Raw genomic sequence first — 14,849 nt, 5'->3', positions numbered from 1 at the left:
TTAAAAAATTATTATAAAAATGCTTTTATGTAAACATTTTTCAAGACCAAATGTTCGTGCTTATAATTAAACATAACTAAAGAATGGAAATTAAATAATAAACTTGAAAATATAGTTAGTTGAGTTAAAATAAAGGTAAGTTTAAGCAAGAGGAAAAAATCCTCGTTGGAATATATTCCAATAATAATATTCTAATATAATAATTTTTTAATGTTCAATTTTTTTATGTATCTGATTTATTGAGAAAAAAAATATCTACAGAATTTGGTATTGATCATTTCTTATGCGATAGAAATTGCTATAATAAAAATTATCTTCTCTATAAATCTAATTAAATTTTTTCATTATTTAAACAAATCAATTAGTTAGATATATGATATTATTTTAAAACACATGAAATCGCAACTAAAAAAAAAAACAAAAAAAAATTTATTTACAGTGTACCAGGGTTAATCTTTAAATTATTAATTTAAAATAAACTTACACAATTAACTTACAAATTTAATTAATTAGTTCTTTTTTAATTACACCAATCTGTTTTCAAAACAGATTTTGTTTTTTGCTAACAATAAAGAGTACAATTAGCTGTCGTCGGTATTATAGTTTTTGGTGTTATTGACTGTCCACGGAAGTTGGTAATGTAGAACTTAATCGATCTTTAGATTATAGAACTTTATATATACTCTATGTTTCGATGACAATGATTGTTTTCATTTAATTCAATTCAAGTATTTATTATTCTATTACTAATTATTTTATATAAATCATATTTCGATGTGATTTATATTTTACAATTTTCTTTCGATAATTTTCTGTTTCGTAAATTTATACTGTTACAGATTTGAAGTTTTAAACTTTTGGTTTAGTCATAGATATTTCTTTTCGACGAGATTGTCTACTCGACAGCTTGTCGCATCTCGGAGATTTCGCATCGAACGAATGTCTTTTGGACAATGGCTCTGGCCCCCGTATAAAATGTAATTCTGAAGAATTGGCGTTCGTAGTTTGAAATTTCGGAAGTATTGGATTTCTGAAATATTGTCATTCTAAATATTGTTAATTCTTTATTACGAAAGAATAAATATTGTAAATTCTGAGTATGTGTTGATATAAAGATTAGAGATTCGATGTTTTTGACAAGGTGATAATTTGTCATTCTGAATTATGAACCATCTTTATTTTTAACATTCGTAACTGTGAGTTTCTGAAGTTGGTATACTTCTGAAATTTTTACGGATGCCAATAGTTCGTCCTAACGGACATGTTATACAACGTACTACTCTGGCAAAAACGACATCTAGAAATCGTGACAAAAGTACCAACGCAACATCTGGAAATCGCGACATTCGTCCAGCGTGACATTTGGATCGTTACACTGTACGTAAAATGTGACACTCATGCAAGTGCGACGTCTGAAAAAAACGACATCTAGACAAGTCGACAATGTTGCAAACGTGACATTTGAAAAACTCACCAATCTGAAAATGGGACATTTGACAAACACGACAGTCAAGCCAACGATAAATGTGGTAAAGTCGACAAATATGTTATGTGACGTTTAGAAATATGGACATCTTTGCACAAGGACAATTGTACATTGTGACAATTGTAAAATTTGACTTTTGGAAATGTTACCACTCACTTACAAGCGACATATGGATAACGTGACAGTTGAACATAGTGACACTTGTGAAAAGGTACATTCGGAAAAATAATTATTTCTACTTACCAGCAATGAATTTATAAGAAATCCGTAGATAAAGTAGATTTCTTATGGTAATGAAACATGGAAAGAGAGAGGACATACATTTTAAATAAAACTCTAACTAATGCAGCCAAAAAATTATTTTAATATGTTTAATAAATTTTAGGATAAAACAATCCAATTGAAAATATTAAATTAAATTTATTTATCATTATCACTAACTCAAATTGATATTATTCTACGTACATAATAAAATGCTATACAAATAATGTTAATTAAAAATAATCTCGTAATATAAATTTTTTTGTACCTAATTGAATTTATGAAATCAAACTTACTTACCATGCTCTTATACCAGCTATATTCTGAGTACACTATCTAATTCTATAAAAATAAGAATAATTAGGATATCTTATCACTAATAGCTAGGACTCTTGGTGATTTTCGAAACGGATATTCTTCCGATGATGACACCAACATGGATTCAGAAAATGAAGTGATTGCAGATGTTGATACTGGTAATTCCGATGATGAGACTAATGGAGATGTAGATAATGAAGCTGCAGCTGTTACTTCTAGCAATCCCGATGATGTTACTTACATGGATTCAAATAATGATATTGATAATGATTCGGAAGAATCCGAGGCTGACACTATCATTCTCGATTTTGATGACTATTCTCATGGCAATGTTCCTAATCCCGACCTAAATGGTGCTGATGTTGCCTGCAGTTTACGGCGCGACGCGGTTACACCTGCGGACTTGAACAACGCTATCAGTAAGTTGAATATTCAATATCTCATGATATTAATTATCTATTCGATTAAATCAGTTTCACTCTTGTTGTTGGATATTCGTTTATAATGTTAAATATTAAATAATCTCAAATAAACCTTGTCCATTTTAGGAAGTGAAGAATGTATGACTTACATGGCCGCTGTTCCGAACGTCTACTACAAGCCCTGTGGGCACTATACTTTTTGCGAAGCCTGTCATAAGAAGATGTTGAATGATGTGCTAACCGAGGGTGGTGATTTCATATGTCAAATGTGTCATCAGTATGTAAACGAAGTTTTTATTATTTAAAAAAACTTTTAAAAACGGTGTCAAAGATGGTCTTCAGCAAGGTTTTATAAAAAAAAGAAATTTCGTTTTGAGGGTACTCTCAGACACTGCCCCTTCCCTATTTCGAAAAAATATTCAATGACTTTTCACTTTCATAAGCGTATCAAAATTTTATTAACAATTGGAATAAAAATTAAACAATAAATTGAAAAAAAAGACAATGTAGTTGCAATTTCATTGTCATGTGGAATTCAAATAAAACAACTTATAGTTTACATCAATTGGGAGTTAAACGAAATTTGTTGAATGAATTTCAGTAAACTCTTTATGTAAATTTGATAATTCTAATTGTTTAAATTTTTAGGCTAAATATTATTCAACGAATTTCGTTTAACTTTAATTGATAACATCTGTTAGTAATTTTTTTGAATTCTACATCTCAGCAAAATTGCAACTACGTTGACCTTCTTTTTAATTAAGGCTTGATTTTTTTTTCTCATTAATTGATTAAATTTTGACACGCTTTGACAGTTAAGGGCATTTCAGACAGTGCCCCCCACTTCAAAAATTTCAATGGCTTTCAACTGCCATAACCGTATTAAAATTTTATTAATTAATTAAAAAAAAAAATTAAAACCTTAATTGAAAAAAGGAGAACGTAGTCGTAATTTCACCGAGGTATAGAATTTTTTAAAAATTACTTGCAATTGATATCAATCAGGAGTTAAACGAAATTTGTTGAATAAATTTTAGCCTAGAAAATTTGAAAATTCAAATTATAAAATTAACATGAAGATTATACTGAAATTTATTTTACAAATTTCGTTCAGCTTCCAATTGATATCAACTGCAAATGTTTTTTTTTAAATCTATATCTTAGTGAAATTACGATTACGTTCTCCTTTTTTCAATTAAGGTTTTAATTTTTTTTTAATTAATTACTAAAATTTTAACATGGTTATAACAGTTCAAAGCCATTGAAATTTTTGAAGAAGTGGGGGGCACTGTCTAGGCATGACCTTAAAAGTTATTGAATATTTCTAAAAGGGAAGGGGGAGCTGTCTGAGTTTGGCCTTAAAAAGCGAAATAACATGACTCTAATGAAGATTAAAAATTATATACTAAGTAATAAAATTTTATACTAACTTTACTAGATAAATTATCTAAATATTGAAAGTAAAAATTTTTTTTTATATTGTCAGGTTTTCTATTGTCGGTTTTTAATAATTTATATTATTTAATAATATAGTAATTTAACTTAAAAAAAAAAATTTGAATTGTTTGTTGTAACCTTCCAATATTATAAAAAAACAATAAATATCAATTTTCCTAATAAAAAAAAAAAAACTTTCAGCATTATTTTTTGTATAAACCATCAATTTATATCCTAATTATTCTTATTTTTATAGAATTAGATAGTGTACTCAGAATATAGCTGGTATAAGAGCATGGTAAGTAAGTTTGATTTCATAAATTCAATTAGGTACAAAAAAATTTATATTACGAGATTATTTTTAATTAACATTATTTGTATAGCATTTTATTATGTACGTAGAATAATATCAATTTGAGTTAGTGATAATGATAAATAAATTTAATTTAATATTTTCAATTGGATTGTTTTATCCTAAAATTTATTAAACATATTAAAATAATTTTTTGGCTGCATTAGTTAGAGTTTTATTTAAAATGTATGTCCTCTCTCTTTCCATGTTTCATTACCATAAGAAATCTACTTTATCTACGGATTTCTTATAAATTCATTGCTGGTAAGTAGAAATAATTATTTTTCCGAATGTACCTTTTCACAAGTGTCACTATGTTCAACTGTCACGTTATCCATATGTCGCTTGTAAGTGAGTGGTAACATTTCCAAAAGTCAAATTTTACAATTGTCACAATGTACAATTGTCCTTGTGCAAAGATGTCCATATTTCTAAACGTCACATAACATATTTGTCGACTTTACCACATTTATCGTTGGCTTGACTGTCGTGTTTGTCAAATGTCCCATTTTCAGATTGGTGAGTTTTTCAAATGTCACGTTTGCAACATTGTCGACTTGTCTAGATGTCGTTTTTTTCAGACGTCGCACTTGCATGAGTGTCACATTTTACGTACAGTGTAACGATCCAAATGTCACGCTGGACGAATGTCGCGATTTCCAGATGTTGCGTTGGTACTTTTGTCACGATTTCTAGATGTCGTTTTTGCCAGAGTAGTACGTTGTATAACATGTCCGTTAGGACGAACTAATGGCACCCATTTTTACGTGTGCCTGCAAGCCGCGGAGAAATATAGAAATATATAGGATTTAAAAGCGCGCGATATTACTATTTAAATTTGAATTAGGTTTTAATATTTTAATCGTAGTTAAAATTTTATATAAATAAAATTAACTGATTTAATGTAAGTAAAACCGTGTTACTTATTTATATACTTTACAAAAATTAAAAGACGAACTTTATAAAATATCGTAAGTTTCTAAATTACTAACGTTCAAGTTGGTTACCACGCTCGGAATAATAATCTGCCGACTCGTTGAATCCGCTTGTCCTTCGTCTTCTTCAGCGGTCCTTTTTTAAGAGAGGGGGTAAAAATGAGTAGTGAGAATGTTTTTCGTGTGCTGCTGTCGAGCCCCACCGCCACTCGGTGTCATTCCCTCTTAAAATGAGTGAGTCCGTGCGGACTTTGACGTCACAGCAGCTTCAATTTCCCTGGACCAGGGGTAGGACACTCTGACCTCCCACCATGCCCAATTTTGTCCCGTCTTTGCGAAACTTAAGAAAAACCCAACGACAAAAAAAATTCCTTAACAAGAGTTTTATGAGCGTGGTAGCACTGAAAATAATAATAATAAGTAAAGCCACAGTGAGCCTTTCAGCCATTTTGGTTTATTTTATCACAAAACTGAAGCAACGTGACACGCTGTATTGTGATTTTATAAAGTGTTTTTTTAAAAATTGAATAAAATTAAAAGAAGATAATAGACATGACTATTTGTAGTGTTCATAATTGCACACACTCCAGAAAAAATGATGTATGTATTTTACATCGATTTACATCGAATGAAAAAATGTAAGTATACTATAAAGTTGAGGTTATATCAATACTTTTATCAATTTATTATTATAATAAAATAATTTATAAATAAAATAATGTAATAAATTATTATAATATTTAAATCATTTTTAAATAATTTATAAATTATTATAATAAAATAATATATAATAATTTTTTATTTTTTAGTTGTAAAGAGTGGGTTCGTCTTCTAGGAGATGAGGACCTTTTGGGCCTTACACCACAAATGTTGTATCAAAAAAGAACCGTTTGCGGTTGTCATTTTACGGACGATGATTATGTTTCTTTCAAAAGAAAGAAACTGAAAAGTGATGCGGTTCCATCAATATTTGCAACGGAGATCATTCCTTTAAATGACGAGCAAATGAAGTCTTTTATGCCTCAAAATAATGTGGTTGAATCTAGCATAGGTATTTTTTTATGATACATTTTAATTAAACACCGATAATATTGAAAATTTCAATGAAACAAAATCTTTGGCTTATAGCTGTTCGAGTTTCAGTGGACCACGATGACTGGCAGAATAGTTTGAATAAACGAAAATCACATGCAATTGATACTTGTGACTTACAAGTTGCTGAAAATGATACGTTTATTAATGACGATATTGAAGCAAGCCGGACGCCATTAAATGTGATTCAACAAAAATCTAAAAGAAGATCGGTAGATATGGGTACTATCGCGACAAGTGTTAGAGAAGCGACTCCTAGAAGGCAGAGAACACGTTCATCAGGTATATACAATTTGAATAACTTATGTTACGAACTCATTACTATCGGTTGAATATTTCATCGGGTACATATAGGAATTGTAAGATTTACGCAAAAACTTTTTACAGAATTAGCGTTTGAAATGTTGGATACGAATTCAACAGTTCAGAAAGTTTATCCGTTCCCATTCAATGAAAGCAGCAATATTAACGACTTGGAGTATGTAAATATGCAGCAAGTGGTAAAAAAAAAAAAAGGGATATCTCATCAAGCACTATTAAGGAGATTGAATGGTTATTTAAAATATATGGAGACTTCACCCGCTGAGGAACTGGTTTCCAAAATTGATTCATTATTAAACAATTATTGTAAACCCATTAATTTTCGACGTGTGTGCTGAATTTATAAGCACGTCGCGTCACAAATTCCAAAAAAACATATTATTATACGCCCTTTTGGCCTATGAAAGTTTTCTAAACCTATAAGGGCGTATAAAAATAAGTCATTTCTGAATAAGTAACGCGACAGAATGTACGCGCACTTTGAATTGTAAATATTTTTTGAATTTATAATCGTGTTGTGTGTATACATATTTATATATATTTTTTTCATTAATTACTTAAATAACACTAAATTGTAAATATTTTATACAATTGCAAGCGCATTATATGTATATTAATCTTAGCGCGCGAATTTACATTTCTTGGCAGTCAATCATTTATTAGGTATAAAGTTGTAAATATTTGATTAAATTACGAACGCGCGATTTGTTTTTTTTCATCGAACTGATGTCGGTTTTCTAATAATTCATTATGTTATTGCAAGCTATTTTAACAAATAATACATTTTTTATATAATAACTTTTGAAATAATTATCTATAAATCGCGAACAGAAATAATGAATCACGCGTGCTGGTATGCACTATAATTATTTAAATTATAAACATATTTTCAATTATTCCTCGAGCTGCGATAACTTCGATCATCCTTTTAAATCATTCAGGTAAAAAATAAAAAAACGACACAATAATACGTAGCAGTTGTTTATCATTTTATATATTACAACTTTATTTTTACTAGTTACTATTTTTAAAAAATATTTAATTTGGTGTATTTGTTTTAAAGGAGCAACATCGTACGTGACATCAAGAAGACTTATGGAAGAAGCAGGAGTAACAAATGCTAACCCTACACCGGATGTTAAAGCTATTTTAGAGTTTCTGAAAGCTGAAAAAAAAGCAAGGAAGGAAGTGGAAAATCTCTTAGAAAAAAAAACATTAGAGTGTGAGCAATTGGAGGACCAATTAAAAAAGAGATCTTGCAATTGCTCGCAAAAGTCAACTTTTTCTCAAGGTCTGTCGTTGTTAATGGCTATTGAAGAACGCAATTACAATCGACTAAGCGGTGGTGAACGCTACACCAAAAACGAAATAATATTTTCTCTTAATATTTTTAAAAGATCACCAAAATGCTACCGATTTCTGCAGAGTTTATTTCAACTGCCATCAGAAAAGACTCTCAAGCGGTCTTTTGCGGATATAAAATTGCATCCAGGTTTCAACGATATAATTTTTTCTGCACTTGACAAAGCTACGAGTCGCAGTGTTGATAAATTGGATGCATATTGTGCAATTTTCGTTGATGAAACGAGTGTAAAAAAGAGAGTTACGTTCACAGAAGGTGACGACTCTGTAACCGGGTTTCACGACGATGGTAATGGTTGCCGGAAGCCAGACTTAGCCGACCATGTCACTGTTTTTATGCTGCAGCAACTTCATGGCCACGGAAAACAACCTTTATCATTCCACTTTACAAAAGGTCCAATGAGTACAGAAGTTTTGAAATCCTTAATTACTCAATTGATAGAACGTATTGTAGCTGCTAATAAAATCAAAATTGTCGCAATGGTTTCTGACCAAGGTTCGACAAATAAAGGAGCCTTCAATCTTTTAATCAACGATACTGTAGATGGGCATTATACTCGTAATTTTTTCACTGTCTCAACATCGACAGAAAAAATTTACATATTTTATGATGGTGCGCATTTAATGAAAACTACAAAAACTTGTTTTTCCGGAGCATTCGACAATTGGGTCCGTGAAGACCAGGCTAATAACAAGAGAAACGAGTACGAAGGCAGAATCATTCATTTGGGCAGTGAGAAGGCTTATTGGCGGGATGTTGTTGATTACTACGAGACTGATCCCAATTGTCATTTAACTGAAGATCATATTTATTCGAACAACAAAGTGAAGATGAACGTGGGAAAGGCTGCTCAAGTTTTAAGCGCGACAACTGCCAGAAACTTAATTAAACGAGGTAGATCGAATCCCATTCAGCACCCAACAGCTGAAGAAACCGGACGAGTTATAGGTATAATTGATGAAATGTTTGATTCATTAAATGGGAGTAAAATTGTTGGAAACGACCCGAAAATCACTACTTCGAGAGCTTTGGTGACAAAAAATTCTTCTCATTTCAATGATTGGTTTTCATATCGCAAGTTATTTGCATCATTTAAATTTATTATTCCTAACAAAAAAGTACAAGGGAACAGACAAAGTGCTTCAAAAGAAAATCAAAAAGATAATCACGTTAAAACGACTACTCCAAAAGCCATATTAAACAATCTTTCATCTGCCACTGACTTATGTCGTTATTTATTAGACACTGCTGGATTTGAATCAATTAACATGCGACATCTATCTACAGACGGATTGGAAAATTTTTTCGGTGTCGTTAAAAGTTTGCAAGGCTGCAATAGGAATTTAATCTGCTTACACTTTATAAGTGCATTTAAAGCTGCTCTGCTTACATCATATTCAAGCTTCACGATAAAAGGCACAAATTGTAAAAATGATTACTTTTCACCAATAATCAGCTGCGATGATTTAGTGACGAAACATACGAGTCAAACTTCTAAAGCAGATGTCGAATCAAATCAAATAGACTGTGAAGAAGATGATAATATTCCTCAAGTACATTTGCTAGACACAGATGATAATTTTCTTGAATCGTTAAATCTTTTTTTTGATGATGACATAGATGATAATGATGACTGTATAGTATTGACTGAGGAACAAATACCGGAGAAAATATTTCGGAATGTTTTACGCTCAATCAGTGATACACAGTGTACAAATTGTCAGTCAAATATTTATGAAGTGAATGAACCATCTATTCAGATTATGTCTGAAAATTTAAAAAGTGCAATTGCTGAAGCTGTTAATATTTTCAACAGAACTGTAAAACCTAAACTCCATGAAAAAAATATTGGTTTGTTAGCGATTACAGTTATGACGTCTGCATTTAGAAATAATTGGCTGACTTGTTCAAAACACCAAGTCTCGCTGAATAGTAAAATTGTTAGTAAAGTTGTTACTATACTTATTCAACAACAATGTAATATTTTAAACCGACAAGTGAAATTTGACGAACAAAAGGCAGCAAATGACAGGAAAATCTCTGAACTTAGTGGTAAAGGCAAATGGTTTGTAGATTTTCATTAATTATAATCTCTTAAATCGAATTGAAATTATTATATATAATTACAATTTATTAATTTTTATTTTCAGAACTGTTAGCTGGTTTAATTTGGAGCGTTACGTTGTCTCATGAAGATTTTAATGTACAGGCTTCGAGTGATTTCCCTATATGAGACATTTTAATATTACAAATATTTATTTTCAATTATTTTCATATCTTGTTCGTGATTGATTGTTATACAATAAAATTTAATTTATATATTTTTATAATTTCTGTGTTTTATTTAATATATATAGATTGGTTGCAATCATAAGTTACCTTACTTTTGGGACGAAAAAACTGTTTAAGCTATAATTATTTATTTTCCAGCTTAATTATTCTTAATCTCCTCAAATATTAAAAATTAAACTGTTTTTTTTTTTATTTAATGTATGTAGATTTAATTAAATAATAGATTATTTTATTTTCGTTATAAAATACCTGTAAAAGCTATAATTGATCATTTTCCTGCTTAATTATTCTTTTTCTTTTTAAATATTAAAAATGAAATTTTTTCTATTCTACGCGACTTAATTTTTTTTTTGTTACTTATATATTTATTAATTTTTTATTATTCAATACTTTATATGTCGGAGAAAAAAATCGAATCCTACCTGGCGGCGTGATAAAAAGGACATTCCGTTCTAACCTACTATAAAGTATGACAAATCGAGTTGCTTTTAATAAAAAATATGAATTGAGTGTATGAGAATAAATTAATATTTTTATTTTAATTATTGTTAAGAATATTTATTTATAGATCCTAATGAACCGTACACTTGCATCTTTTATTCTGCAAAATATTTCCTATTTTTTTTTTATTTTTTAAATTTTTGCTTTTTTCGCGCCAAATTTAATGACCAGCAGAGGGAGATTCATTTATCTCAACATACTGCCAACTTTTATATAGTCAGAAATAAAATTTCCTTCGAAATCTATAGATTCTTGAGTTTCATTTTGTTAAGTTTGACAATAAGTTTCGCAAAGTGGACAAATTTCGTTCCCATCTCAAAGCATTGAGTGTCCTACCCCTGCCCTGGACTGTCGCTGCCATGGTGTCTCGCCATATTGTCCGCAGCTTAGTCCCAGCAAAATAATCCCTTAATTGGGTTTTTGAACATTTTGAGAAAGTTTTGCCAACAAGAGGATTATAGTCATAAAAATATGGAATTAAACATCTGGCAAAGGATCCTCGTGGGTTTTCCCAAAATATTCATTTATTTTATATTATAAGTGACCATTACAATACTTGTATTCTTATTTTAGTTTTTTGTTTTATATCTAATATATATATATAAGGTTTTCGAAAATTCCCGCCTATAAATATAATTGTTTAATTTCATTTTCTATAAGATGGTCATAGAGAGCGCTGTATAACCCGTTGGCTACACAACACCTGTGCGTTTTTTTATTAATACAATGTAAACAAGACAGGTAAACTAGAAATTTCGCGCCAAGCTATGAATAGTGTTGAGCGCATGCGCGGATAATAAATTATTTATAATTGTTAATAAAACAAATATAATGAATAATATCAATGCAAAAACTAGAGACCAATCCGGACCTAACGATAAGAAATGCAAAAATGATCAAGTTTATTGGTTTCGTTCTGAATGAGGTGCTAAAATGAAATTTTTTTTATTGCAAAATTTAAAAAATTATTTATAAAAAAACTATAGGGGACCTAACGAAAATTTTGGTGGACCTATACAGACCTAACGTAGACCTATCGATTAAGGTCATTTGGATATTGCAAATCATTAGATGAGGCGCTAAATTCGCACAGGTCTACACAACACGGTAATGTTCATTCTTACCATTTCAGAAGGTAAGCAAATTTATACATAAAATTGTCTACAATTTGAGCGTAAAAATATACTTAACAATTTTTCAAGTAAAATTAACGATAAATTGACATAAAATTTGCCTGAAAATAAAAGACAACTTTTTTCTAGTCAACTTTTGAAGTGAATTTGCATTCTAATTCGGGCAGTAAATTTACATCAAATTAAATAGCAAGTTGCATACAAATTTTCGTAAAAAATGGAAAAGTCCGAAGTTGATGGAAATTTGACAAAAAATTCAACGAAACTTTTGTACAGTAAACTTTTGCTCAAGCAAACTGTGCTTTAGAGTGGTAGTGTTTTCATAAAAAAAAATGACATGCGATAAAAAAAGGGACCAGCGACACAAACTTGTCCCACAACCTCCCTATTCTAGTAACCTTGGTTTATCCTAGAAAGGGGATAAAATTCTCTATTCTAGTAACCTTGGTCCCCATGATTGAAACATAAAGTATTTATAATTCCATTTCCTGTATACGGCATAATTCAAATATTTACTATTCTATTACTAATTATTTTCTATAAATGGTATTTCGATGTGTTTTACATTTTAGAATATTTTTTCGATAATATTTCGTTTCGTAAATTTGTACCGTTACAAACTTGAAGTTTTATGCTTTCAGTTTATTCATCGATATTTTTTTTCGACGAGATTGTCTACTCAACAACTAGTCGCATATCGAATATTTCGCATCGAACGAGTGTCCTTTGGACAATGGCTCTGGCCCCCTTTAAGGCTCGGCCGTATCTAACGAAATCTCGAATTTAAGAATTCTAATTACTTTTTGAATATTTATGGGACTCAAATGATGAAAATCTTCCGAGGAAGTTCGTCTTCCGCTTTTAGTCAGAAGCTAAGAAAATTGCTGTTATGATAATTATTTAATAAATAATTAGAATTCTTAAATTCGAGATTTTGTTAGATGCGGCCCAGCCTTAAAATCACCGGAAAATTTTTAAATAGCGTTGTCGTCTGTTGCTAATTTCCGCTTACAGAACATTGCTGCCACCTCTCAGTTAAAGTTAAAATTTTAAAGCGCATGCGTTTCAAAAATCTTTAAATTCTCCAATCGTATTTCGATTTTTTTAACTTGAATCAAAAATAATATTATTTTTAAAAATTATTTTAAAAAATGAAAACTATATCTTAAATTATTACCTCTAAAAAAATATAAAATTTAATTATAAATTTTTTAGAACTTTCAAGAAATAAAATTGTTAATCATTTCAGTTTATCAAGTTTGACGTTCGATAGCCATCTTCCTCCTTCGTGAGCATTCGCGTGGTACAGTAGTACTTTCTGTGTTTTAGCGACAAATATTATTAATTAATTATTTATTTTGTGTTGCACAAGTAATACAAAATGCCGAAGAATAAGGGTAAGCAATCGAATATTATAAATTGAATATAATAGTTTTTCAATTTAACTGTAAAGTTGTATATCTTTTGATGTTTAAATTTTAATACGCCACAATAGGGTTAGTTTTTCTCTAGTGTCAATTTTTATTTTTATTCAACGTTTATCATTTTTTATTTTATAAACTTGTGTCAAAGTAAATGATTAAATGTTAATTAATTTCAATAATTATTATTTCGTTTTATTTTAGGAAAGGGAGGAAAAAATAGGAGAAGGGGTAAGAATGAAAATGAAACAGAAAAAAGAGAGCTGGTGTTCAAAGAAGATGGACAAGGTAAGAGTCATTGTAACATACGTATAGGTTATTTGTTCAAGGGCAATAATAAGATTGTAAATGTAATTGAAATAATATATTTTTGTAGAATACGCTCAAGTAACAAAAATGCTCGGAAATGGTAGACTCGAGGCTATGTGTTTTGATGGGGTAAAACGATTGTGTCATATTCGAGGTAAATTACGTAAAAAAGTTTGGATAAATCAGGGTGATATTATATTGATTGGACTTAGAGATTATCAAGATGCTAAAGCTGATGTCATCTTGAAATATACCGCAGATGAAGCGAGAAATCTTAAAACTTATGGAGAATTCCCAGAAACTGGTACGATATTTATAATATTATTATCAATAAACTTTCGCTTTTATTCCATAATAATTGTTTAGAAATTTTACTAATAAATGATATATTTATTTCTAGTTCGTATTAACGATACCGTCACGTTTGTGGAAGATGGATTTGATGAAGACATTGAATTTGGTGATGAAGTAACTGATTCGGACGATGACGACGTAGAGAATGTAAGAATTTATCTATTTTAATTATAAACTATACAAGTATTTAAATAGTGTAGTAGAATATTTTAAGTATTTCAAATAAATAGATTCCATCGTTATTTATTGATTTTTATTTCAGATCTGATGAGTCATAGTGGAATAGCAAGAAAAATGGTAGGAAGTAAAATTTGAAAAACAAGATAAGATCCGATGAACTTTCAACAATTTAATCAGATAAAAAATTGAAAAATTAATTATATTAAATGAATAAAAGGAAGCAAGTGACTCTTAAACTTCCACGTGTATAAGTAATTGTATCTATAAAATAAACTATCATTTTTTTTTGTTTGTTTTTTCATAAACGTTGTTTTCTTATCTACAAACGCACTTGAATTATTGACATCATGTATCTTTAAATGCAATTGTTTAAGTTTTCTTACGATTATGTTAATGAAAATTGACGTCGTGTATTTGAATATGGGTAGTAAAAATATATTAAGTATTTAGGACAATTAATTTAATTATATTACAATTTTTTATTGATAAATATAATTGTAGTGTAGCTAGATATATGTTTTTTAATATAATTATCATTAGCTAAACTTTTTCCGCGTATCAGCGAAATAAAAAGTTTAATTCAACGTTATATTCCGTTAAATTAAAAATAATACTTATTGATATAATTTGTTTGATCGGCTAATTTTTTTGAATAAATATGTTGTATAATTG

At 29.6% G+C, this 14,849-nt stretch overlaps 3 protein-coding genes across 4 annotated transcripts; all 3 read left to right on the top strand.

Moving 5' to 3' along the window:
- Positions 1–885: 885 nt before the first annotated feature.
- Positions 886–3,023, top strand: LOC130675422 (uncharacterized). The gene is made up of 2 exons (XM_057481110.1): positions 886–2,484; positions 2,614–3,023. The coding sequence occupies exons 1-2, from the start codon at positions 2,184–2,186 to the stop codon at positions 2,790–2,792; spliced, it is 480 nt and encodes a 159-aa protein (XP_057337093.1). The 5' UTR covers positions 886–2,183; the 3' UTR covers positions 2,793–3,023.
- Positions 3,024–5,535: 2,512 nt separating this feature from the next.
- On the top strand, positions 5,536–10,317 carry LOC130675419 (uncharacterized). Of its 2 annotated transcripts, XM_057481107.1 has the most exons (6): positions 5,536–5,849; positions 6,021–6,262; positions 6,340–6,585; positions 6,691–7,565; positions 7,688–10,052; positions 10,138–10,317. In XM_057481107.1, coding segments are annotated over exons 5-6 (2,334 nt in total). In that variant the 5' UTR covers positions 5,536–5,849; positions 6,021–6,262; positions 6,340–6,585; positions 6,691–7,565; positions 7,688–7,719; the 3' UTR covers positions 10,139–10,317. The 2 variants fall into 2 exon arrangements, with proteins under 2 accessions (XP_057337090.1, XP_057337091.1); XM_057481108.1 differs by lacking the exons at positions 5,536–5,849; positions 6,021–6,262; positions 6,340–6,585; positions 6,691–7,565 and having other exon boundaries at positions 7,572–10,052.
- Positions 10,318–13,151: 2,834 nt separating this feature from the next.
- LOC130675421 (eukaryotic translation initiation factor 1A, X-chromosomal) lies at positions 13,152–14,482 on the top strand. Its single transcript, XM_057481109.1, has 5 exons — positions 13,152–13,310; positions 13,539–13,622; positions 13,711–13,947; positions 14,044–14,144; positions 14,260–14,482. Exons 1-5 carry the CDS (start codon positions 13,295–13,297, stop codon positions 14,263–14,265), a joined length of 444 nt encoding a protein of 147 aa, XP_057337092.1. The 5' UTR covers positions 13,152–13,294; the 3' UTR covers positions 14,266–14,482.
- The last annotated feature ends 367 nt before the right edge of the window (positions 14,483–14,849 follow it).

Source organism: Microplitis mediator, chromosome 10, assembly GCF_029852145.1.
Source record: "Microplitis mediator isolate UGA2020A chromosome 10, iyMicMedi2.1, whole genome shotgun sequence".
NCBI classification, from domain to species: Eukaryota; Metazoa; Arthropoda; class Insecta; order Hymenoptera; family Braconidae; genus Microplitis; species Microplitis mediator.
Note: the sequence above shows the minus strand (reverse complement) of the source record. Positions and strands in the feature narration are given on the sequence as shown.